The following is a 27,881-nucleotide window of genomic DNA, read 5'->3' as shown; positions in this document are numbered from 1 at the left end:
TGTCTGTAATCCCGTTTTAAAGGATGCCTTTGTTTTTTTTTCCTTGAGGAAATAAAGTGTTTGGTTTGATACACCCAGGCTTTCCAAATCCACTGAAGATTTGTGATTGGTGTCTCTAACTAAACATTTTCCTAGAGGTTCAAGATTTTCAATATTTTTTTTGACATTTTCTAGAAAATACAGATTCCTAATTACTATTGGATATGCATGTCAAATGATGATACCAACTACAGTATTAATGAACCGTTGATGAACTACCTATATATGAGCTACATATATTATATGTGAACTACATGTGAACTACTAATGATTTGGCAGAGTGCAGTAATGGGTACATTTTAATCTGAGCTGTTTCTGTTTCTGGCAAATTATTTTCTACACATCCTTACAGAGCTGACATTTTCTCTTACACCTTATCAATACAGATTTCACTACACAGTATACAATAGATTCTGACTATGTTTGTCCTGTATAATAAATGCAACAATCCTCTCATCCAGGGTTTCAGTCACGTGAAAGGGATGTGACTGCAGATTTATTTTAGTCATTTGGATGACAAGAGTTAGCCATGTCAGGGTGCAGTACTATGACGTAGTGGTAACGAACAGGGCTCATAACTGAAAGGTTGCCTGGTTCAATTCTCTGTTGGGGCATTTGCTGTTGTATCCTTGGGCAAGGTACTTAACCCACACTTGCCCCACTAACTATATAGCTGTATAAATGGACAAAATTGTGAACTATGTAAGTCACTATGGATAAGAGCATCTGCTAAATGACAGTAACGTAATGTCAGTTACGGTGCATTGTGTGACCGGGCTCTTTGTTTTTTTCCTCATAGGTGGCTGCGAAGATGAGCAATGAACGAGCAGGTAAGCCGATCCTGTGTTGTTTTTATAAGCGTGCATTGCTGCCCTGTGACTGCTCATGAGGAAGTGTCTTACACACACGTTACTCACACGGCTCCGGAGCCGTGATGAACCCGTTTGGAATTCAGACGAGGTCAGAGTGACAGAGAATCCATTTTCCGATGCTCCCGCTTAGATGTGCCGCTCCTATTGTGCTTTGTTATGATGATTATGAAGAGATGATCTCAGAAACGCTTCATGTGGAAGTGCCCTTAGGCAGTGCCATAAACAAGCTTTGAAAGTTGTTGGAGGTCACATTTATTATGCATATTTCACTACGGACATTACCAAAATTCTGCAAATTGTTACTTTAATGGTGCACTTGCAGTATTAATTGTTCTATTTATTGTCTTGTGTTTTATGTTTATTTTGTGAAGCTCTGTTCCCAACATTCTTGACTTTTAGGAACCTTTTTAGATCATTTTTGGATCAATAAAGTACTATCTATCTATACATGTAACTTCCTACTTAGACACATTTGCACCATTTGGCACTCCTATGGATGCGTGAGCAACATTGTGTGTTTTTGTAATAATAATAATTGAAAACATTAAGTCCTGGAGTGATGTTCAGACGGGCAGCGGCCTCATCGCACACGCACAGGAATGGGCCGAGAGGAGCCACTTAGCGCACCAGCGCAAACAGCCCGCCTGTCTGAGCTGAGGCATTGCTCACCTCTCCTCACAGAGTCCATTATCATGTAAATCTGCCACAGTCGGCCGCGGCAGGAAGAGATTCCTCAACAAGGGGAGGCACTGTGCCGAGCACTGTCAGGTTCAAACATTGCACTTCCCCTCTGGATGTCAGAGGGAGCTTCTGTTCGCTTAGCGGAATCAGTCCATCAAAGGGGAAACAATAAGGACAGCATTGTGCACCAAGGACATGAAAGACAGACACACAGCTTCTTCTTTCCTTTTATTAATCTCACATCCCCTGTGTAAATTTGTTCCGTGATGAAGAGAGTCTGATGTACAGTGCCAGTCAAAAGTTTGGACACACCTGATTAAGATAATGGGAAACATGCATTCAGATACATTTTGATCTGAAGACTTGCGCTTAAATGCTTGCACTTCGTTTTCTCAGACAAATATAAATACTGAAGTTTATGCCCATGTATGAATTTCTTTCCAAAAAATGTATTTTTAAAATATGCTACTTTGCTACTTTGAAGAAACTAAAATATAAGATAAGTTTAATAAGCTGCATAAGCACTTTTTTGGTCCCTACATAATTCCATTTGTGTTATTTCACAGTTTTTATGTCTTTACTATAATTCTAAATGAGGGAAATAGTAAAAAGAAAGAATAAAACTTGCGTCCAAGGTTTTTACTGGTACTGTATCTCTGCATTTCCTGTTGATGCTGCTCTCCTTTGTGCTGGGGTGGTATTGCTCCAGCCGTAGGAACCGCAAGCACAAATATGTCACTGTTCCTGCGTGCTGGGTTTTATTACCCTGGCCTCAGACATTGTCACTGTGAGTAACAGGGACAGGTGTCTCAAGAATGTCACTTAAGTGCTGTCAGGGGACTGCCACAGCAGACAGGCCCCTTGTTTTAGTGGTCCCCCTTATTTTTAATGGGTGGCTCAGTGGGGCGCAGTGCAAATTAGGAGGTGTGCCGGATCATTGTTACTGATTTTTTTTTTTTTTTTTTTTTTTCTGTGGGGAAATATTTGGCCTGGCGTGATGTGGCCCTGGGGACAGCCTGGGGGGGATTTGGGGGGTATGCCACTTCAGAGCTCAGGTTGCACTCTCACATGACCTCTGGCGGAACATGGTCAGGCGAGTGCTCTCCGCTATGAGAGAATTCCGTCCACATTCACAGGCATTCCGCTGCCATGACCATGTGGCTGTGTGGTCTGGATTTATGAAATGGTTAATGAGTACTGACTTTGATTTCTGTCAGATAAGTGCGACTGACACATTATTTAATGGTGGACCCTTGAACAGTGGAGATTCATCTGTTTTTTGTTGATATTGCTTATTCATGACCTTTTTGTATGAAAAAAATCTCATAATTGAAGTGAGAAAAGATCGCTTATTTGTAATTTCCATAGTTTATCAGTTTTTTTGATGTTACTCCTTTCTGAGTTTCATTTTCTAAATATATATCTGTGTACATCATGTACCTGAGTGTTGCAGTATTTGAGGTTACAGCTCATTGCGCCTCTTGTGTGGGGGGGAAATTGACCATCCCAGTTGTGTTTAAGGGATCAGAAATTCGTTATTTCATAATTCGCCTGTCGTTATTCTGTCAGAGAGCTTTCTGGCAGAGGGAGGACAGGCTCAACTCAGTGTCAATGTCAATTACATTTGGATGAAAGCTTGAGCCATCACAGGAGCTTGCCACATGTCTTGAATAGAAAACCCGTAATAATAATGATGATGATTCAATAAAAGAGATGGAGTTGGCAGAGTCTGACGTGCACAAGGCATAAAACGGTATGAAAGATATAACAACCCCTGATCATATTTTATGCCTGTACCTTAGAGACCTCCCTTACGGCTGGACCATATGGCTTTCAGGCAATATAACGTAATGTTGCTGCTTACCTCATTATGACATCATACACCAGAGAGAGGAAATGGATTCTTTACCACCATATCCCAGACACTTGAGATAGAGCCTCTTGAGGGCCTTGGGTCAGTATGCAGTCAACTTGCACATTCGTCTCAGTCCTCACCTGATGTAGCCCGATGACCTCAGGACAGAGAGAGGACCCTCAGAGGTACAGGTTATAAATCTGATGAGCCTTGCGAAGGGTTGCTTTTGCGTCTGGCAAAGGTAGTATGTGGCAGAGGTATATTAAATTCAGCAGTGCTATGACTTAAGTGGGTTCCAGGAATGCACCCTCAAAAGCTTCCTTAACTGTTCTGATACACAGGATAGCTTGCAGTGTGCACAACTTGTGGTGAATACTGGGTTGTGGCTTTGTTTCCTCGTCCCTTATACTGGCAATAAAAATGCCGTTCCACTTTCTCAGTTTTTTTACGCTTTTGCTAATTCTCCAAGTGCCATTAAGTTTTTATTTACTCACTCCTCACTATGTGCAATTTTCACTTTCAGCTTTGCTTTTTTTAAAAAATGAGAAAAAAAGTTAAAGTATGCTTAAGGTATTCCGCGACGCATGATGGTCTTTGCATTAGCAATGTGGAAGATGGTTAATTGCTTGTAGGGCTGAGAGATAACGTACAGGACACTATGTTTTGAGATGGATTGTTCTGCTTATGTAAGAAACTGAATCAGTTGTCTGATGTGTTGAATTTAACACACACTTTAATAGGTGCTGTATAATTCTGGGTCACTCAGCTCAAATATCAAAACAGCAGAAACCACACAAACTCAATGCAAGCCTGCCAAGTCATGTGTTTCTCTATATTGTAACGGGACCGTAAAATAAGAAGACCCTGACCGAAGGACCAGAAGCGGAGCTTACCCGCTGCTTTCGGTTTTATTGGCTGATTCTCGTGGTTGGCGTCATCTCGCTGGGTAATTAAAGCTGAAGTTTCACTTTGATTTACGCCCTGTCTCGGAGTGGTTAAAAGGGTGCCGCGTCCTCTGTGTTCCCTTTTTTCCTGATGAGGAAATTTTTCCTCTGTTTTTTTTTTTATTTTTTTTATGACAGCTAGAATGAATGTCACTTTCCATTTGACTTGAAAAGCTTGTAAGATGCACATAGCGCCGGTCTTTTTGAATGGTTGCCAGATTTTTTTTATTTTCAGCAGGGCACAGTATATGATACTAAAACTAAAGCTCATTCCTGGGGTCGCACTGAATGCTATTTGCTGTCACTAAATCCCCGGCTGAAGTCTCTTGAGGTTAACTGTTTTCTGTCTTTTATTGCTTTTACTGTCTTGAGATGAAACATTTATGACATCTGTCCAAGATTGTTATCATAATTAGAGGGAAGTTTTCATTGTCCCTTTCTTTTACTTTTACTTACCACAGAGAACCATTCAGTGAATTTCCTGTTCTCTTTTCATTTAGGACCTACAGCACCACCATTCTCATTCCATCATTTCAGTTAAATAATGGAGCATAGCTCATATTAAATATAACCCATCTTAAAAATGCATCAATGTTTAGATTCTGATTAAACTATGCTCCTTGGGAGTGCTTTCTTTTTTAATCTCTCACATGCGGTTTAGCTTTCCCTCAGTTTCTCTGTCACTGAACATAACGCCATTCCTTTTTTATACCTTTACATCGGGTCTGGCGATACATTTTTTTTTCCATGGCTTCAGGATGGCTTCAAATGTCAATATTATTACGTGAGGGTGAACAGCTCAAATTGTTCACCTCAAATTAATAGGAGAAACCTGATCAGACACGGGGTGTCAAATTCAGTGACCATCTTGAACCCAGTGTTGACTTGGCCGTTTGCAAAGTATGCTAAGTAAACAATTGAAAGGTGACACAGTAGTCCCTGCAGAGTAACCACTGAAAAACAAGACTGGCGCAATATGACACTGCCAGCAAATGCTGGCATGTAGGGGTTAGGAGGTTTAGCGTGGGGACATTATTCATACCATTGTTTAGTCCTGGGACTTGAGGAGAGATTAAGTCAAATGGGGTTGAGTGTGATGAGACGTTATTTTCTTGAGTACAGAATGTAACAGAGCTGTCCTGAGCTTTGATTGGGTCTGACTGCAAAAGGCCAAATGGACTGACCTCCACTGATGGGTCTACTTGACCTGATACCACACACACACACACACACGCACACAGGAACTCATAAACAATACAACTCTTGCATTGTAGCATTTGAATCCAAAATCCTAGTGCCCTTTTTACGGCTCTCCACTTAAACATTTCTACATTTATTCTGCAGTTAATATTCCAAAAACAATGTTGATGTATCTGTTCAAGCACAACGTAGCCATGAACATCATTTACCAGTGACCATACCATTGCATTTTTTTACAGTTATGATTTTATTAAAGATACGTCAGTCATGAGACTATTTCTGGACTGTATGCATCCACAATATTTTCAGGGCACAATGTCTTTGGTGTTGTCCTTCATATTTTAAGGCGTGAATTCTGCAGAATGGTTATGTGTCAAGGTCCAGTAACAGTCTGATACCATGCTCCCCGTTTTTGTCAGGGCCCACCCTGGAGTGACTTCATTCAGAGCGTCACTCTCACGGTCTCATAGTCAGAGTATGTTACAGAAAAAATGAAATAAGCAGGTGGTGGTTTATTTTGCCTTTCACTGAACGCGAGTATGATAACCGTTTTGGTGACCACACTGAGTGAGCACTCCGTAGCAGAGCTTCAGAAAACCTGCTAGGTTAGCAGATGTATGGGAGGTGTTTGATCTGTTTTCTGAACAAAGGTGAGATTTTAGCGAATGCTTTTTGTGCTGTACTCATTTAAGTGAAAGAGAGGGGGTGGTTTATATAACCAACAGTGATAAGATAAGCATCCCTTTTGGCACATGCAGTGTACTTCTGAACACAAAGATACCTGAGAATATTATAGGGCATTTCACAAAATGGAACCAGACACACATTACAGACAAACAAATGTATTTCTGCCAGTTCTGTGGCATTGCGGTTAGACGGTGTGCCTTGACCTCGCAATGTTGAAGGTCTAGTTGTCTGTTAGCTGAGTCATACCAAGGACTCTGTATGAAGAATGGCACCCACAGTCTCTCTGCTTGGCTCTTAGCGTTATGGATTTAAATGATAGGGCTGTAACAGGCTGGTGCAGTGAATCTAATTACACATCACGGTGCTTCGTGCTGTGAGCTATCTCTCTGCTCATTTAAATGCATTACTCTGCTTTACTCTACTCCACAATTCATTCCTGCCCCAGAGACATGAAAAGCGGTTTCCTATTATTGAAATGTGTGACGTATGTTGTCAGCGCTGATTGCATTCACTTTGTGAGAAAGACAATTCATCCAGTGTCCTTCAGAATGCAAGCAGTTATCAGTTGTTGTTTTTTTTATATAATATATAATAATATATTCATATGCTTACTGGTATCAGTGGGCTCTTCTCATTGGTGTACTATACTCTAAATAAAATTATCTTATGACATATGGGGTGAATGCTGATTATGCTCACGTCCTAAGAAAAATATAACTGGGACATTTCAATATGCTTCCTGTTTTTGCCCCTTACTGAATTGAAGTATATTGTGTCTTATTGAGATATATGTTATTCAGTCCACAATGTCTTGTAAATTTAATTAAGAAATCTACTGCAATAGATCAAAACATCAATAATGTGCATATTTTAAAATATGTACATATTTTAATATATAGGGCAGCAATGTGGTTTAGTGGTAAGGAGCAGGGCTCATGACTGAGAGATTTGATTCCCTGCTGGGGCACTGCTGTTGTACCCTTGGGCGAGGTACTTATCCAACAATTACCTCAGTAAATATCCATCTGCATAAATGGATGAAATTGTAACCTGTGTAAGTTGCTCTGGATGAAGTCGTCTGCTAAATGACAATAATGTAATGTAATACTGATTCAGCAAATTAATATACTATCAATACACAATTTTATGGATGGGTCTATGCATACAGTGTATGGTGTGTGATTAGCAGAGCTTGCAAGGGGCATTTGTCTGTAGGTGCTGATTTGCTGGTTACACTGTTCACTCTTGTTATGCCCACCTCCTAAAGTAGTGCCAATCTCCCTGTAGAAATTTCACACAAATTTCACCAAGATCTGCTGTAGTTTTAAGATTTCTAGAATAAGGTCACTGAGTTTATAGGACCCCATCCAATAAATGCCGCTACCATTTCATGCTGATCCATGGATTCTGAGTACTGCTAGATGAAGGAGGCATTGATTAAGGCACTTCCTCTGCCTTCTCCAGCAAATGCATAATCCCAGCCACGTCATTGGGGACTGGACAACTGGGCCGACCCAGGCCCGCTCTGGGCAGTCGTACTGACTTAACCATTTCAGAACTTCCTGTTCTCCTCATCCAAAAAGAGGCCAGGCATTTATGGAAAAACACTGAACCCTTCTGCCCTGCTGGATTGTTTTTTTTTCCTGCGTTGTTTGTTTGTTTTTTTCTCTACTGACAGAAGCCGAACTCAACGCCCCCTTCCCAAAACCTTGTATGAACAGGCGGTGGGAGAATTTGGTTTGTTTAAGGAAGAAAAAAAATGGATGCAAATATGTAACCTTTCCTCCTACTTCAGCTTATTTTTAGAATCTTTTTTTTTTTTTGCATGTTGCAAAGTCTTGCAGCATCACTGAACCTTCCAGTCAGCTTGCACCCTCTTTCCTGCACTTACAGGTATAACTCCGTAGAGATGATGCTCACTTGTGGAATTGTGGGAAAATGAAACAGCCTTTCGCCGGGTTAAGCTCCGGCAAAAAAAGACAGAGGTATTTACCGCTGAATGTCCTCCAGCCTTCTTCCAGAGAGGCCCCTTGAGTTAATGATTTGGTGGTAATTTAGCATTCTGAGGCTGAGGTGTCTGTGCTGCGCTAAGCGTTTGGCAGAGACAGTGACAGGTAGGAGCGCTCCATTTATCTGTCCAGACTGCTAATGCTGCCTGTCGGAGACTGTCGCTCAAGGACAAATAGTGGCCCTGTCAAAGGATTCTGCTAAATGGAGCTAATTAGAAACAATAAAATGGTGCCAGACATGACATTGACGCAGGAAATAGGGGTAGGGGTGGGTGGGGGGGTGTGTGTTTATGAAACACGGTCACGGCGCTTATTGGAGATAGCCTCCCTTAAGAGCTGTGTCCTCCAGACATCTGCTCAAAACCTGTTGTATCAATCATTGCCAAAAGGGTTCTTTTTTCGGCGTTCACCTTGCCAGATCTGGGCTCTCGTAAAAAAGGCTGGCGTGACTAGGGACTCAAGTGCGGCGGTGTCCCAGAACTGTCAGCGGCAGGACGGGGGACAAAGACAGGAACGACGTCCCTAAGCAGTGTGACCCGGATTACTCGCAGTCAGCAGCAGCCCTCCCAACCCCACGCCCCCATGAAAAAAATCCCTCCTCACTGTACTTAACATTCACACCTCACACACACACATTTTTCACCCACGGATTAGAAAAGCTCACATTTGCAGAGATACAGGCCATTTGCAGACTCTGTGTTCTGGTTTATTGTTTTAAAGCTGCAAGCAGCCTTCTCTGAGAACATTGTGTGAGCACGTTTTGACCTCTTCAGCTGCACAGCATCTGATTTTCAGGGCATTTCATGTTTTTAAAATATGTTTTCTGGACTCCTTCAGCTTCAGAAATCCCAAGCTTTTGTGGTGCTAAAAGGAGAGAAAACTCGTTTAAAACAGCCTTCAATGTGAGCCACTGCAAAGGTGACCAACCCCAAAATCTGGTCCACCTCCCCCAGCCAGGAGAATTTAATTCCGCAAAAGACTACTGTGAGATTTTGTTTCAGTGCTTTTCCCTGCATATTAATATGCAATAATGTTAACATTTTTGCAGATGCTTCAAAGCTTATCTCTGGCCTCATTGATTCCTGCCTCAGCTTTATCCAGGCCATCCCGTGTTGCATCCCACAGCATTGATGTGGGATTCAATTACCAATTGTCTTTAACTTTGACCCTCAAAGAACTGTAAGCATTAATATTTTTGATCCTGGGATTTAAATGCGAGCCAAAGTTCAGGATGAAATTTGATTGTGTGACACTTTTCTTTTTTTTTTTGCCAGCTGGTCAACACTGGGTGTGCGTCCTCCATCTCTTTATTCTCAGAGCTCGTGAAAGTGAAATGTTGAAATTGTCATTGGGGTTCGGATGGGGGAAGTCATCCCTCTGGTTTTGCCCTGTGCACGGCTTCTCAACTAAAGTCACTCTCGGCCAACTACTGTGTTTTGCATCTTTACCCTGGGCCAGGAAGTGGAAAATCAGAAAGTGTTTTTTCCATGCAAGTGTCCACCAGCACGTTTCCATGTCCTTGGGACACACACTCTTGGATCAGCTTGCTTGTGTGCATGTGTGTGCGTGTGTGTGTGTGTGTGTGAGAGAGAGAGAGAGAGAGAGAGAGAGAGAGAGAATGGATGTACATGCCTATATGAGGAGCCAGATGTTGTGTTCCCCATATGTTTGTATGCGCATTTTCAAAGATGGCCTTTAATAGTTTTTTTTCCGCTGCATCTAGCTTTTCCTTTTGTGCTGAAAATAGAACCAAATGTAATTAATTCCATCCAGCTGACCTTTTTGTTTATTAGAAATATGGAATGGAGTCATGCTCCATTGGGGTTCATTTAGCTAATGTATATCGAACAAATGATCCCTTGCTGAGGGCTGTATTTAAAACAGCAGATTAATTGAGAATAATGAGGAGCGATATTTTCGAAAGCATTTGCCAAGCATTTGTCCTCCAGGACTCCCACATTATGAATTGGTCAATGTAATCATTCATCTTTGTGTGAAGCGACCCTTTGTCAGCTCAGTGCAGTATGTACAGTTCTGTAAATCGTGTTCCATGACACCAGTGACGCATCCATTGATGTTATATAACGTCTAAGGCTGGTAGTGCGGTTCAGTATTTTTATCTTTCTCTGTACAATCCCCTTATAGTTTCCCAGTGCCCCCCCTCCCCAGCTGCTCTCCCAAAACCGGAGGTCCCTTCCCACCCCGGGGGTCAGCGATTCCCAGAGGCTGGCGCTGGTGACCCCAGGCAGCTGTGACCACTCATCTCCCTTTCTCACACAGGCCTGCTCACAGGCTAGGCAGAGAGGAAGAGGAGCAGGGAAAGATGAGGTTGAATAAGAGGGGGAGAAAGACTTCCTGGGCAACCCCCCCCCCCCCAAAAAAAAAAAAAAAAAAAATTCCAGGCACAACTGATTGGGATCCACAGCCCTGGACACGTGGGCAGAGATGAGCTCTGTCGTATGCACTTCCTGTGTCGCTTGGAAGCTGACTGGACTGCTGTTTTCATTAAGGTCGGACCCCCCTCACCCCCTCCAGGAATGTTATGACCCCCTAGTTTGGGGGTTAGGTGCATTGGGGGGTTGGGAAGAGGAAGTGGGGGGGGGGGGCGGTTAGTCTATGATTGGTGGTGATACCTGACAGTACTCAGATGCCCTGCTCTTATGAGGGTCAGAGGAGTCCTGGTACAAAGGAGGTGTAAGAAGAGTTTTGGGGAAGTAGAATGGCATGGTAGTGTGTTGGGTAAAAACAACTCTAAAATGTCAAATGCAGGAAATTGATGTCAATTTCACCGCAGTATCCCAAATGCCACTACAGAGGTCACATCCTGCATATCTTGCTCTTTTCCCTCAGTCTTAATACCAGTAATCTCTAATGTGACTCATTTAGCAAAATGAGAATCTGAATTCAGCACTCATTCTGTGCTGGGAAACACCACACAGAGCTCCAGTTGTGGGGGAAAAAAAAACGGTTTTCCGTACGATTCTAACAGTCACTTTCACTCCCCCTGACACGACCCGCGATGACGATGACATCATGTGTTAAATTTATCAACACGTCGTCATTCGAAGGAGCCGGCGCGGGCTGTAAAGTTCGCTGCTGGCATGACGGCCTTATGAAAAATTCCACACGTGGAAAGATGGAAAATGAAGTGCGGTTTCCTGAGGGCCCCGGGGGTCAGGCCGTCGTGGCGGAGGGAGGGAGCTGAGGCCGACCAAGCGGGTACAGAGGGGGTACAAATTTTTAGCTAATTTTATTTTATTGAAAAAGCAAAAAAGAAAAAACTCAGAGCTCACAGAGGTCAAGGCGCAACACAGTTTTGTAATGTGTAGATATATTACAGCAGTACAGTGGAATTTATACACTTATAAAAGTTAATTATAAAACCACATAAAAGACTTCATTTGCCACCACCCCCTATCCAGTGCCCCTCAACACACAGGCTCTCTCTCTCTCTCTCTCTCTCTCTCTCTCTCTCTCTCTCTCTCTCAACCTCTCTCCCTCTCACACACACATGCACACACACAGCATTACTTTACTAATGGTAACAAGTTCCACGAAATGCTAACAAACCCATACAGATGTCAAAACAATCTTGATTTACTGTGGCAATAGCCAACTGCATAATACCTGTTTATACCTCATTTGCCAATTCACTCCCCAGTCCTCTGAGGGTCACTTTCTATCCTGTCAAGCATACAGTAACAGTATTATTGGTTCATCTCCGTGAGCTTTTGCATACTTACACTGTAGAGACATCAGGAAACTTTCCTCTGGTGTCTCAGAGATTCACTGTAAAAGCATAATCTTGCATAATCATAATCAGTGTATATATTGTACTGTGTGACAGCAGATTTCTGATGTTTCTGACAAGAATTTGTTTGTGTGAATTTTACCACCTAAAATAATCAGTGCATCAGTGTGATAAGTGCTGTGGGTCAGGGTATTTTGGACTTCACCTGCATTTAGCAGACATAGCAGAACCTGTAGCAAAGCCATAACAGACATACACTGGCCATAGCAGAGCCTGAGGTCTTTAAATATGTGTCCTGAAACTGAGAAGTCTGTGTGAAGTTAATTTCTATGTCTATGAAATGTACTGAGTGCCCACTTTCGCAATAACGTATGCATTTACACATATAAAACAATACTAGCATAAAGCTGTCTGTGTCCCAGTTCAAATCCCCCTTTCCTCTTTTCAGACCCTTCCCTCTCAAAGCCCAGCTGAAACCGTAAAGCTGAATTGAACTGAACGGATCCTGAGGGAATTGCTTTTTAACGAAAGGCAGAGTGACTCAATGAAAAGGCACAGCTTATGTCTGTTTTTATTCCCCGATTCCTCAGCGATTTAGCTCTGGGATTTGTTCGCCAAGTGGAAGTGAAGGGATTGTGGGTAGTCCTGTCAGGAGACCTGGAGCACTGGCACGGTGTGTGTGGGGGCCCGCACAAAGGCCTGACAGGTTGGTCCAGGCCTCAGCTGCCAGTGTGGGGAAGACAGGCGAAGAGTAGGCTTAATCAGGGAGTAATGAGCCAGGAAAGCTCCCTCTCACACTGTACACACCACAGGGCAGGGCAGTCTGGCACCCTTTAGAGAGAAACAGCGGCCACATTCGGCAAATATCACATGCTGTTAGCTTCCCTGTTGTGATACTGAGATGCTCTTAACATGTAGCTTTCCATTCTTGAGTAAAATTTCTTACTGAGGGCAGATTATGATGGCAAATATCCAACAGAACAGGAAGTGGCCAAAGAGGATTTGACTAAAGTGTCATCATGCATGAGTTTTAATTACACCAGCACTTTTTACAGACTTGACAGTTTGGATAGGAATTGAAAAGTGATTGCTGCTCAGTTGTATTAATAAATGCAAGGCCTACGAGTGCATCAGTTTGACACGCTAACCTCTCACCCCTTTTTTCTAAGATTTGAAATTTGAATGTTAAAATGAGACATCTTGTAAGATTTGCCCTCACTCTCGCCTTCATTCTCTTTCCTTATGCATGCATATGTGGGAGGAGGTTTGATTCTGTTTAGTGCAGTGATCCACTGTAAATGAATACAATACTTAATTGTAATTAGATGTTATTAGATTACATGTAATTACCTCTTGTTCTTGCATAAAGGATGGCTATTTTTTCAACTTTACCAGGCACAGAACAGGAGTGGAGGTTGATGGGGGCTTGAGCCTCTCTCCTTTTTGTCCCAAAGTCAAAAGTCCCCTTTCCTGCCAGATCGATCATTGCTAAGTCATGCCATTTTTTAAAAATTGAGGCCCTGCCCTCCAGAAGGCCCCGCACATGCAGGAGCCTGCCCCTCAGCAAAACATTTACCAAACAACATGCAACACGCATGAACGAACACGTTTTTTTTCAGCCACTGAAAATACGCACAGCAATAGCGATAAGATGTTTTGAAGCCTAGAACATTTCCGTGGGAGGCTTTGCTGACATGCTAAAAGGAAACACGCCAGTGATTCACCTCCTGTCCTTCACGCTCTGACCGTGGTGTGCCCAGGTGTGATAGAGCAGCTTGGGGAGAGCTGTCCCTGGGCCATGGAGCACAGTGTAGCCTCTATTGTTGGTTCGGCATGGATGGGGCATGGCTCACAGTGTCCTGTTGGGCCGTGTGACTCCTTTTTCCTTAGTTCTGGCCTCAAACCTACTGGAGGGATTTACACAGACCTCAGGGGTCAGGTCTGGGTGGAATTAAGATCTGAAAAGACCCTAACCGTTGAAAAAAAAAAAGGGAAGCTGTGTTTTGGAGCAGTGTACCGGCGCAGCTTTTTCTTCATGGAATTCAGAGCCAATTAAATAATTTGGCCGAGCAATCAAAGTACAGTGAAACTGTTTCAGTTAAAAATAAACGGAGACGCGAGAGAAAGCAGGCCGCCTCTCGCCGGGACTCTGGCAGCCTGACAGTCGTCTGTTTGATGAGACCTGTTCCTGTTTTGTTTTTTAATAATCCCCCTCCCCCACCCCCCTCCAATTAACGCCGCACATCGTAATTGGACGTGTGGTGCCGTTTTAATTAGACTGCAGATTCAGCGCTAAGGCTGGCCACGGGCCCGCTCCCACTCCGAGAGAGCGTGTTCGACCTGACCGAGCTGTTGGCACGGGCGTTGTGTTTTCCAGAGAGCTGTGCCACCTGTGCAGACCGACGTGGGAGGTGACACCTTAGCCCGCCAACACGCAAAGCAGGAGTTTTGTTTTAGCAGCTAACTCCTGACTGGAAAGCTTGTTTGGTTGTTTTCTGTGTCTAATTCCATGTTGCTTTTTTTTAGGTTTTAAGCCATGTTACCCAGTGGTGGTCTCTCATTCTAAATGTACATTTTTCCATCGAAAATGAAGATTAAACTGTGTCTTGAACACACTTTGAACTTGAACTGTAAAATTAGATCAGATTAAATCTTGGAAAAAATAAAGACCTTATCCCTCTGTTCTGGCTTTTGTCACTTGGCTGGATACTGCATGTGCAGTATTTGTCGGATGTAAGACAAGACATCCCACATCACCACTTTCTTTCCTGTGTGCTGTGTGGGTTGAATTAATTGCTTCTGTTTACTGCATCTTAGCACTCTCTGTCAGAAATGCTGGAGGCATACCAGCCAAATTAAACTTGCTTTAAGAAGGACCTGCCTGGAGAGAGGGACCTATGGATTCCTTTTGATTTAGTATTCACCTTTAACTTCTCCCATTCATCAGCGGCTGTCGTTCTGAGCTCTGTCGGCTGACCTCTGCACTGTAAGGTCATCATAAAATAAATTAAAACTCTTTGTGTTCTCTTCCCTGAGAATCAGCTTCTTCCAATGGAACCCTTTACTTTATGGAACCCTTTAAATTAAGCCTGTTACTCTGAAGAAAGAAAGTCAAGGCGGTTCTTTGATGAGTTTGGCTTTTTAATCTTCAGCAAAAGCATATGCATAAAAACAAAGACATGCTTTTGGTGTAACTCAGTTCTCTAGAGCTCATGTCCTCTGTTTATGTTAAAAACAGCTCAGTATAGGGAATAACTACACTTTTCTATCTTCCACCTTTTTCACCTGTTTGCTCTCTTGTCTCCGTGTGATTTAAACCCCCATGAGGATTTTTCGTATTCTGATCTCGTATCGTGCTTCCTCACACTAAATTTTAATTTAGGCTTTATTATGAACACTACTTCAGATATTAATCTAACAATACAAAAGACTTAATGGTTTGCAGACCATTTCTCTCTCACACTCTCTCCCTCTCCCTCCCTGGTTCTCTCTCTTACTCACTCACTCTTTCCTTGTGTGTGTGAGAGAGACAGAGAGAGAGGGAGGGAGAGAGCAAGATAGAGAGAGAGGGAGAGAGAGAGAGAGAGAGATTGAATCCATGCAGTTCTAATAAAAGACAGGTGGTGCAGAGACTGAATGTTTTCTCATGGATTTTCCAAGCCTTGAGATTTAGCAGGTTTAAATTTGACAGCCATAAGTACTTTGTCAGATTCCTCATTGTAACAAACAAACAAACAATACTCTGTGTGCAATATTGCCCACACAAAGAGAAGAAGAAAGTAGGAAGGAGTGTGAAAAGGTAATACAGAAGTTTCCTGATATAAACAAATGAAGGACATTTGAGCTCTGCGTGTTAACTTCTTTAACATATAACATTGACAGGGGCACCACGTACATTAATGCAGTAGAATGTCACAGACATCATCCAAGGCCAAATTTCTGGGAGGCATGCCTTTTAGCTGCTTGGACCTTGAGATTTCTCAGGGACGCACAATCAATCACGGAGGAGAGAAAGGTCGCCACTCTGCTCACTCTCGCATAAAAAGAAGCACCTCAATTTTCAATCGATCCCTCTGCCTAATGTACTTTACCTCAAACGTTTATTCAGGGGTGATCCAGGAGAAAGTCCTAGGCATCTCGAGGAGTGTCTGTAGCACGGCTCTGCCAAATAGTCTGAGTGCTTACATGCGGTTTGCAGTAAAGTTATGTTAACTGAATCAGTGGCTGTAATACAGAGAGACAGACTATATCAGTTTGTGACGGTCCACAATTTTGGCTTGACGTTAATGTCCCTCAGAAAGATAAAACTGGTGGCTCTTGGGAGAATTAAGCCCAACCTTGTCTAAACAAGGTCAAATGAGTAAATTGCTGTTCAAATGTAGCTAAAGTAATAGAATATGTCTCTGGTGCTGCCCTAATGAGCAATGGCTGTCTGTTTCCCTCCACCCTCCTCCCTGCAAATCAGAACTGAGATATCCACCACATGTGCGACTCCTCTGGAAAAACAGAACTTCTGCTTGGGAATATGGACAGGAAATTTATAGCATGAGCCTCAGATGGGCCTTCCGAAGAGGGAAAGAATTCTCCGAGCCTTGTTTCCATTTGGCTCAGAAGTACAGTCCCCCCCACCCCCGTATGCCCCAGACAAGTAAGGGTTCTGGTGTGGGACCTCCTGTCCAAGCGCTAAGCCAATTCCTAAAGGAAAAATCATCTCCCCTGTGTTTGGGGCTTTCCCACAAAGAGCTGCTGGCCAAACACTTCATCTGTTAATGGGGAAGTGGACAGAACAAACATTGCTTATGCACACACAAATACACGCTCTCTTAATTATGATTTGATAGGTTTTCATTAAAGAGGGCGTGCAATTAAAAGCGAGTTGCAGGAAACGCAGAACAGAAGTTAGAGGTGGAAATGAACTCCAGAATTTGTCACTTTTTTTTATCTGAGATAAGCGCTCGCTTGGGTGGCCAAAACAAACAGTTCACTGAGTTGGCAGGGGGAAATGTTCCCGTGTTGATTGTTATCTCCCTCCTACCCCATTAGTAATGATTTCCTCTTTGTATCTGAGTCGTGGCTTAGTCATAATCGTCACCGTGATAATAATAACAACGCCGGCTGTGATTGATGTGCTGTTTGTCAGGTTAAAATATTCCCAATGAAAAGGTTGCTGTCTGTCTGCCATGGTTGTCAGGATTTGAGAACCAGTTGTGGCTCCTCCCCCTTCCACTTTCACTCCTGCTGGTTTAATGGTCTTGTCAGCCCACTTCTGACGTTCCACAAACTGTTCTTTAGAGCTGCCGTAGAGGTTGTCAAGACCAGCGTGATTGATATTTTTACTACCTGTAGCTAGACACTCAGGTCAACGCTGCCAGTGTGCTCTGTTGTTTTCCCTCCTCTTTGTAGCAGCAGATTCAAGGAGCTGTACACAGGCCAATAACGAGAGGAAGAAAGGGAACGAGGGGCTGCTTGTTTCTGGATGCCCGTTTTTTCCCCTTTCGCCCCTGCAGTATCATTTAACACAGCTTCTGTGTTATTCAAGGAAAGAACAACAGGGTTTTTGAATGACTTTGTGTACTGAGCAAGTGACCTGCTGAATTGGAGCACGGTCACCACATCAAGCTCGAACCCTGGCTGTCCACCGCAAGCCTACGGCCGACGGCCTCTGTTAAAATAATGATGGGTTAACAACTCTGTATTGTTTAGGAGCTTGACTGGCACAAAAGCACAGACAGTGACAGAAGAGGCTGGAGGATATTCAGGGCCTCGGAGCGGTGTGGTGTTGTGTCCAGGGAACGCATGATTGAATGAGACAGGTTGCTTTGGACAGGACACCTGAGTGTGCATTTTGTACGTCCTCCGGGCTGTGATCTGAAGCCTTCGGACAAGTGGAGCTGAAAATAGCTGCCTGCTGGTCTTGAGAAACACCACTCCTAGAGCAGAAGCCACAGATATCCATCTCTGTCTGTTTCGCATTGAAAGTTTGTTCTCTGCCATTGTCGGAGCTGCGTGCTGTTCTGATTTGCTTTGCTCGTAACGGAAATTCTTGAAGGGGCTTGGTCTAAAACGGAGCATCTGCTGCCTGCGTAACAAGGCAGACAGCAGCAGAACCTCTAAGGGAGAGGACAGAGGGAATGGAGGAGCTGAATGTCTGGTAATAATGATTAGAAAATCCATGGTCGTGCAGTGGTGAGATGGAGATGCCCCGACCATGAAAGGCACAGCGCTCATAGGAGCACAGATGGCCCCAGAACAGAACTAGGACAGAACTGGTGAAGGTGTGCTAAGGTGCCATCCCAGGTCTTGCTTTGCAATAATTAAGCGGATCAGAAGGCAATGATAAATATGGTGCAGTGAAGAGCTACAGATTTGTAGTGTTGTTCAGTGTATAAACCACCAGTTTGTGTTATTAGCCTCCGTGTGAAAATGTGCAAACTACTGTTCTTTTGCAGGGTCTTTATTTCTTTCTCTCCCCAAGAGAAATCTTCCTACACCAGAAACAGCATTTTCCTTGGCAATACTCCTTCCTCTTTGTGTGGTCCAAAAACCCCACTTTTGAAACAAGAGCATATCACACACAACCCCTGATACTGTCCTTTGAATTTACTGCATTGGAAAATGCTGCATTGCCTCCTGAACCACTCAATTTGGCCATATTGAGATTGTATATTTGGTTATAGATGCATGCTATTGCGTTGATGAGCTATGTCTGACAGATTGCGGGAGAGGCTGCTAAGCTGAATACAGTTGCGTCGTGTTTGTGGGCGGGCTGAACACCAGCTGAATTCCGGAACAATACAGAAAACCAAGCTGAATTTATGTCAGCAAATAATCGCCGCTGAAGCTATTCATGTTTACGTAACCGCAGATGGGTTCTTTAACTCTCCCCCATGCTTGGGTAAAATTATCTCTTTGTTGGAAGGATAACCTTGTGTTAAATAAAAACCACAAAAAAATCAGCATTGTGGGTTTTTTTATGCATACTGTTTTTTTTCATGATAAACATTAAAACACAGATGTAGTCTGTAATATGTACAAAACAATGATGAGTTGCAAATTGCACATTCATCTTTATCCATCTGTGTCCTGTGTGTGGTGGGCAGAGAACGTCCCCCTTTCTGTGTGTGGAATAGTTTGCTTTGGCTCCTTTGTACGGAGCGGAGAGCGGTGAGGAAAAGCATTCTTCTCTTGCTGTGATCCCCTCAGCCAGCTCCTGACCCAAACCCTGCTGTCCTTTCCGAAATTCCCAAGCGGGGTGAAATTTTTAGCCTTGGCCTCTGACATGTAAATAGAGGAGTGCTGCCCCTGCAAGACTGTCCCACCGTTGCTCTCACCCCCCCCCCCCCCCCCCCACAGAGAAGAGCTACTCAGCATGAGTGATTCTTATATTCTCATTACCTCTGTTTAGCTATTGCTCCTTCTGCTGTCCTAGTAAGGATCCAAATAGTACACTATTAGTTTGTATTTCTGTAAGATATCAAGATTTATACATTTATAACACAATCATCTTCATGTTTTAGTCCTATTATACTTTTAGTGTGTACTAATTAATTATATACTAATTGAAGTAAATGTATCATTTAATCAATTACTATTTAATGAATATACTGTACAGCATTTGAAAATGAAAATGAAAAGTTCTTTACAGACAAAATCTATTCTTTTTCCTTTTATTATTATGTACTCACCTTCTTCAAGGGGTCTACCTTGTTATGGTTAGAATCTATTTAAGGTTGTAAAAAAAAAAGTTTTTTAAAAATGCTGAAGGAAGCAATGATCAGGTGACGAGTCACGAGTGATGTAAGTGCTGCCCTGCAGTGACGCTCAGGGTTCAGATCCTGACATTTCGGGGTCACCGATGTTAAACGGCGATATCAGGTTTACCTACAACTCGGCCACTGTTTCGCTCCGAAGCAAAAACAAATGAAAGCCATTAGTTTCCCTAATCGGCCGCTCATACGCTGTTTCCTCTGGTGCCCATGCTTTCTAACTGTGTAATCATGAGGGATAAATAACCAACATGGACTCTACCACCCTAAAAGCAATATTTTACCCAGAAATACCAGCACAGCCGTGCTCTCTGGGTGGATACCTGTAACGACAGGTCATTGGCATCACATAGGCAGCCATTTTAAAATGTGCATTTCAATGAGAGACGTTAGCCAACGGCCACACAGCCTCCCTCACGGGTGTGCCATCAAAACCTTTTAACCTGGCGTGCTCTCGCTCTCCAAGGCTGGAGCAGTGAACTTGGCATAGATTCAGCATCCCAAATGAGTGCACTGTTATTAATGAAGCATGAAATGTATTGTTATCAAAAATTTAATCACAACAGGTGTGGCAACTGTGTTTCCAAGTCACAGATGATGACTTTGCAGTTCCGCATTTGGAGTTCCATAGTTGTGGGATGTATGGTAGTGTACTTGGCTTTCCTTGTCTAGTCAGGCTGCACAAGTTGACTTGGGAGGGTGGGAGGGTGTGAATACTGTTATGCTCACACTCACTGGTCAGGGAGTGTTGTTAGCCTGGTCTGACTCATTCAACTTGAATGGACGCACTTCTGTTCTATTGTGCTGGAGGTCGCAGTGGATACGAGTGTCTGCTAAATTAATGTGCTGTAATTTGCTGGAGGGCATATCCAGGTTGGTGATGACAAAAGGAACATGAAAAAGGACTTCAGTTCAGTGTAAACACCATGCAATGTGTCAGTAAAATTTGGTAATAGATTTAAGCAGTGGTATCATTTATTATTACAAATCATTCTTCATTTTTTTCAGTGACCATCAAACTCACAATGTCATGTGAAAAAAACATAAAATTGTGTGAAATCATTTATATCTTTATCATTCAAAGGTAAGGACAAAGTGCATTAAGATAAACTCTCCCTGTGAAAAAAAAAATTAGAACAGAAGTGCCAGAAACCATTGACGGTGCCGTGGTTTTTGACAGTTTTAGTATATTTTGTAATCTAATGTTTGCAAAAACAGGCCATTGTGAGCTTGGTATGTCACTACGGTACTACGGAGGATAAAGACAAAACACTTGAAACTTTTGAGAAGTTACTCCTTTGAATGATCATCAATGATACAATTTCGTTCATTTTTTATAATCAGTTTTGAGTTAAGATTTGTTATTATACAAGCGTATTGCGGTTACAGAAATCATATAACCTAAACCAGCTGCATTAATTGGAGGAGACGTAGGCCTACACGGTGCGTGCGCTCCGTGAGTGAAGCTTTCCTTGGTTAACGGTCAGTGTCCCGTAGGTCAATGGCCAGGACTTTGCTGAGCTGCGGACTTTGAAATGACCGGAACTCATCTTGGAAAACAAATGCACACATACAGATTCATTAAACTAAATCGTATATGAACAAAACGTGCATACACACGTTTTGTTCATACACAGAGAGAAGTCGTTTAAAATTAAATTAAATACCCCTTTTATTTATAAGAATGAGAACATGTTCGTGATATTTTGCTGCATTAATTCAGTAAATTAACGAATCTATTAATACGAGGATTGTATGTCTACGCATGTTCAGTGCGAAGCTACACGATCTCTCTACAAGTGAGAAGTGTGTGTGTGTGTGTGTGAGAGAGAGAGAGAGAGAGAGAGAGAGCGAACGAGAGAGAGAGAGAGTGAGTGAGAGAGTGAGAGTGAGTGAGTGGAGCGAGAGAGAGAGAGAGAGAGAAGGTGGGGGGAAACCGACGAATCCAAGTACTGTGCATGTGCAATACGCTGAAGTGGAAACTTCAAACAACTCCACATCTGGAACACGCTTGCAGTGGTGTTGTACCAAGAGACGCGGTTTCTTGGATTTTTCAGGATTCCAAACTTGAGTTATGTTGTGACATAAAAGCCGAAAAGAGAAACGACCTTAACAGACATGCATTTGTTTTTTGGCAAGGTATATTATTTCCATTCTTTTCCGCTGCAAGGTGAAGCAGCGCTTTGAACCAGGTGAAGAAGGCGAGTATTGCGGAAACCGTGGAGGTTGTCAATTTGGAAGAGTAACGGATTTCGGTGGAAGGGGTTTGCATTATTATGTTTCCGGATTTACGATGACTACGAAGCGAAAGTCAACGAAAATTAAGCTCAGGCGTTCTTTCAGTGAGCAGCTGAGAGACTCCACGTCGAAGGCTTGGGATTTACTGTGGAAAAACGTCAGGGAGAGGCGGCTTGCAGGTCAGTGTCACTGGAAAGTAACCGCACACATCATTTCCTTGCCGTGTAGAAAGAACCCCGTTTACACTCCGTGTAAAACTCTCTCCTCTTTTACTCTAAAGGACTTTTAGACCCTTTTTGGAAGGTCAGCAGTCCCTTTCAGTGCCAGCGTTCTGTCTGCAAAGTTACTTTCCTCGTGTACTGGGATTTTTAATGTGATTTAATTAATTGATTGACGTGCGCAACAGGAGGCACGCATTGGACTGCGCTGCTTTAGACTTTGACTCATCTCCAGTTTTTAAACGCGTGATGGTATAAGGTGGAGCATAGTAACTGAAATACCCATTTGGACAAGACTACCCCTAGAAATAGGCAACGCGCAAACTTTTTGTGGAGTCATTATTTTTGCTTTGGTTAGTCCTTCTGCAGTTGCCAGTCAAATTACAAAATATATTATTTGAAACCATTAACTATGTTTTGTTTTAATCACGTACGTAATAACATTATTTTGAACAAAAGAAATTACATGTATGAATAGTCGGGTTATCACCCGTTCAGAAGTAGAAGCACCTAAATTCTTACAAATGGCCTTCCTAATTCCCGGTATAACCCACTCCATTTTTCGTGCAGCTGGCAGGCGTTTGACCGATAATATATGTAACTCCAGGTATGTGGAGCTGTTAAAATACTGTTTTAGCTACAGCTAAGTGGCTCTTCATTCCGTTGTTGTACGCGGCTGGTAATTGATGGTTATTTCACAGATGATTTTAGAGCTGCTGCCGAGGCATCAGTGGCAGTTGCTTTTAAATCATATCAGCGAGCTCAAATCGCCCATTGTTCGCCGCTGACAACTGCCCAGACGGTAGACATTCCGAATCCTTCACTTTCACGGACTGGCATTTGCCCGTGATGGATTTAGTCTGTTTGACTATTTGGCTGCAGAGAGCAGCCCGCTGTGGGTTAACCACCCTCCTCCAGTCGCAGCTCCTGACAGCCCAGATTGTGGCCGTGTTGCGTGAGGTAGGCTATCCATTTTAAGACGCCACATTTTATTGGTGCACATAAAAACACTGCAATGTAGAATTATTATATCGTGACCTCATTCTTTCCAGTCATGTTCTGTTGTGACGACATACCAGCCTTTCACCGATATATATTGTTAATCATACGGTTATTTAGAGAATTTCGATGGTGATCTATTGGAGATATACTGAATATCAAGCTTGCCTTAATTCAGAAAGGTCCGCTCACAGGATCCCGTCCCGATAAATGTTACAATTAGATTAAATAGTCAAGTAACATTTAACATTTTGCGGTTCCATACTGTAATGGAAATACTGGAAAATAGTCTCACATCCGAAAGGACGGATTTCTAAACAGGTGGCGCGAAGGAGTGGAAGGGGGAGTTCTCTCCATCACTGTTGGCTCAGGGGGGATTAGTGGAGAAGTCTCGTGTGTTTTGTGGATTAAAGCTTCCTGCGTACCTTAATTCTAGTTTGGAGTTCATTCATTGCAAATTGGTTTCTTCGCTCTGGTTTCACTGTAAACCAAGAACATTCCTCATACGCCTGGTGTTGTGTTTGTGAAGCTCCAGTTCCATCCTGCGGTCTCGCGTGTGCTGGAGGACGTTGGCTTGAATTTGTAGTGTGTGCTTTTTTGACACATCTTGACACTGACAGGTCTACGACCGATTGTCACTTTCTGGTTCAGGTCAAATCATTTTAGCAGTTGTGGATTATTTCTGCTATAGAATTTTGTATTACTATCATATTAATTATTTTGTTTTGTCGATTATTGTAGTATAGTGCTCCAATCGGACTTCTGGTTGAAGCGCTTTACGCTTTCGTTCTTTACGTGCAGAAATCACTTTTGTAATTCTATGGTACACCACTAGGTGTCAGTCCACCGCAAATTCAGCTCCCTAAATGACATCCTTCAGACGTGGAGAAAATTGAAAAGGTATATCTCCTTTGATTTCTTTGTACAGGGTTCTGTCAAGGCAATAGTGATATGGTTCAATTTAAATTCAATTTAAGAGTGTGTTAAAGAGCGGGGGCATGTAATCTAAAGATTTTCAATTGGTGTACCCTTGGGTCAGGTATTAAATCAGAATTGCTTTGATACAGCTGTATAAATGGTTAATGTAAAATTGTAAACTGTAAGTGACTCTGGATTAGAGCACCTGTAAGCAAATGTCAGATAATGTCAAATGCATGCTATGATGTTGAAATATTTTCATCGAAACAGATGCACACTTCACAACCACATTCCAAGACCCATCATACAGCGCTGGAATTTTTAGAATTACATGCTAGTCCGTCATTTATTTTATGTGCCTGTTAACCTTTACTTGGTGCTCTTTATGTTAAAAGCATGCAAACCACAGCTGTAGCTTCAGCAGTGCACCTCAGTAATTTAGCAGCTGCTTGTTGTATTGTTTGCATTGTTGCCATATTAATCCCACATTCTATTCCATATATGTGGTTTATTAATGTGCCATGAACCTGGCAGCTTCTCCCACGGCCTTGGACTGCTGTTTATATACGGGTTAAACAATGGAGGGCCTTATATGGACAGGGCAGATATTGTGGGCCGCACGTCTCCCACACGAGAGGTGTTTCCAGACCTGGCCTGTACGCCTGTTACCAGGTTCGTTCCGGTTTCAGCCCCCTCCGGAGGTAGGCTGTTTCAGCATAGATGTCCGTTCCCGTCCCCCGGCCAAATGTGTCACCCTCTGCGTGCTGCACCTTCTTTGTCAGGTCCCCTGTTGGGCCAGCTGTCAAACGGTCTTTGCCGAGGAATTTCTGTTCTCCCTCCACGGGGAGCCCTTTAACCCAGATTAGGGAGAAAGGCGACGGAAGAGTTCATATGGATTGTTCGAGCTGCTTTGGCCCCCCAGTCTCCTAACACCTCAGATTGGATTTTAGAGAGCGGAAAATTCGTATTTTCTTTTGGAGGTTGATGGACATTTAGGCGAAAAATCCCTGTTGCAGAAACTGCTGCTAATTTGTTCCTGCACGACCTCAGCAATTACTCTCCGGGATAATTAACGGTGAAGAAGCAGAGACAGCCCGAATTGCTTCTTCATGCAGTTTCCATCCCTTGCTTTGATTTGCAAGCAGTCTGCCAAGAAACAACAGTAGATATCCATCAGTCGAACAACCTACAGCACTTTTCATTAAGGACAAAAATCTGGCTCTGGAAACACAAGGAATTAATACATATCACATAAAAATTATAAAAAATACACAGAATCACATAAAAAATATTTTTTCTGGTTAGCTGGCCAAAAAGATATTTTTGCTGGAACATTTGCTTTCACAAGCACACTACAGAAAGAGAGCTCCTAGAGGAGCAGTTCCTTGATGAATGAAGACTTGGAAACACCTGCTAGGTTTATATTGGGCCCTAAATACGCCTTTGAAGACTCTTCCCAGAATCTCATCCCCGCAGGTGTAAATATTATGTTGAGCCTCTTTTTCCACTGTGTTGTTGATACCTATTGTTACATCACACCCATCGGCTGTCAGCATCACACAGCGGCCGATGGGGCAGTGATTTACGCTGGCTGGGCCTAGCAACTTTTCCTTCCTGTCGCTCACTGTTTGGTGCGTGGGAAGGGCAAGCTGTCATTTCAGGGCTATTCTTAATCGCTCCCAATATCTCAGCCACAGGAAGGCCTGCCACACACGGGAACATGACTCCCAGGCCCCAGATTACATGAAGCCTGTGTATGAGGAGTGTTCCACATCCGCGTGTGTCTAAACATTTACCCAGCAGCCAAAGAGCTGAGACCGGCCTCTTTGTTGAAGCCTCCCTCAGTCGTTTAACAGGAACAGAGCCATTGGAATCAAAGTTCCATTGCATACTTCCCGATGATGTTTAACGTTGATGTTAGCGCAGGCAGAGGTTTGCTTGAGAGGGTCCATTGTTTATGACTGATCATAGCTGCTGATATCACTCTGTCTTATATCCACTTGTGTATTAAAAGACCCAGATTCAGTGTAACAGCTAGGAGGTTGGTCCTTAACTGTGAATTATGAATTAAATTGAGTTAAAGGTACTCTTTTAGTTTCAGTGGCCACAGAAATCATAATGCTTTGTTGTGCTGAAAAAAGTATTGCTTTGGATGTATTGTATTTGGATGTGTTATTCAAAGTTAAGGACAAACCAGATTGTGGCAAGAATGGATCCATGCCTGAGTCATTTATTGTTAGCGATTAATTCTCCTCTTGTGGGCCTGGCACTTGGTTTAAGCCCCCTGCAAAATCCAAGGCTTGGATTCCTTTGTCCGTGCCACACTTCCCCAGCCCCTAAATGCAGACAGGGGCATGTTGAGACAAGCTGGGTGCGGGCTGCAGCTGCCATCCCGCACAAAACATCCACTTTTAAGGACAGGGCGGCCATCTTTCCCATCCTGTGCGGCTTCCACTTAAACACAGGGTTCGTGCCTGCTGTGGAGGCCTGCGAATCAGGCAAGGGGGGGGTTCCCCCCCGCACCGCCACCTCTCTCACACAGTTTTCACAAGGCCTCTCTCGCGGAGAAACTGGACGATGGATTAAAGGGTAAGGGTTTTGAAACTTCGTTCCCAAGGGTGGGCCGAGAAGGGAGTCTTTCCCCTGCTTCACTTTGACACAGATTCATTTCTTACAGTTTGTCTGTCGGTCACAAGGCCAGCCATCTGAGCCTGCTTACTTACCATTTTGTACGTAAATTCTGGAGCGCTTAGCGTGTATACTCAAGCTGCTCTTTGAATTTTAACCTTGGAACCCCATTAATTGTATGTCAGCTCTCAGGGACACTTGAATGTCAATGTGGTCGTTAGTACACTACTCACCCTTTTTTGAATATTAAATTTGTTGCTTGAATCAATTATACATCTGTTATCCCCTGGCAAGAATAATTTACATTAAGAAAATGGAGAAAATGGATGGATTACTTCCATTAGCAGAGCAAGAGGTTGAATATATATTTTCTGACACACAGACACAGATGAGGGAGGTGGATGCGAAGGGTGGCAGAGTGGTTGTGATTGGTCCGTCACTCCAGCTGCACTGGCTCCCAGGATCTGACATTGTAATTACTGCTCTCCTTCTCCTTGGACTTGTGTTTTTTTCATGTGGGACAGACTGAATGTTGTGTTTGCATGTCCCTGTGTGTGTGTGTGTGTGTGTGTGTTTGTGTGTGTGTGTGTGTGTGTGTGTGTGTGTATACGTATGTATGTGTGTACCAAGCAAACTAAATAAATGATGTCATTTTCACGGCATTTGCAGCACCACCCGTACCTGAGCAAATAGTTTTTTTGTTGTTTCTTTTTTTTTTTTAAAGTCAAAACAGTCCTGGAAAAACAGCGCAGCCGCCCTCCCGGGGCTATTTCTGCAGCAGGGCAGAGTGCTGCGGAGTGTGCCTCTGAATCGTGCTCTTTGTGTGCCTCGGCCGGGGCGGTGTGCGTGTGCCAGCCGGAGCGGGACAGAGGCAGCCGCTCTGTTTGACTTGGTGCCGTGCCCACTCGTACTCATTTCACATGTGTGGCAGCGGGCTCGCTCTTCACAGCCAGGCTGCGCGCGACGCAGCGCTGCCCGATTGGCTCTTCCTGACGGGCAGCGGGGTGGACTGTTAGAGAGGACCTGGAACTCTGTTCAGAGTGGGGTGACCAATTGTCCCATGCTGCTGTGGGACA

The 27,881-nt window shown here is 43.3% G+C and overlaps 1 protein-coding gene across 2 annotated transcripts in view; it reads left to right on the top strand.

The window, feature by feature from the left end:
* The window catches only part of stard13b (StAR-related lipid transfer (START) domain containing 13b), a 98,827-nt gene that overhangs the window by 27,728 nt on the left and 43,218 nt on the right, over positions 1–27,881 (top strand). Inside the window, exon 5 of one of the 2 annotated variants that reach the window (XM_036536153.1) lies at positions 839–869. In XM_036536153.1, coding sequence (XP_036392046.1) covers positions 839–869 — 31 coding nt within the window. Of the gene's footprint in view, positions 1–838; positions 870–22,154; positions 22,222–27,881 lie in introns of those variants that run through there. The other variant, XM_036536158.1, reaches the window with a different exon arrangement.

Source organism: Megalops cyprinoides, chromosome 9 (genome assembly GCF_013368585.1).
Source record: "Megalops cyprinoides isolate fMegCyp1 chromosome 9, fMegCyp1.pri, whole genome shotgun sequence".
NCBI lineage: Eukaryota > Metazoa > Chordata > Actinopteri > Elopiformes > Megalopidae > Megalops > Megalops cyprinoides.
The sequence above is the reverse complement of the archived record's forward strand: the minus strand, read 5'-3'. Positions and strand labels throughout refer to the sequence as shown.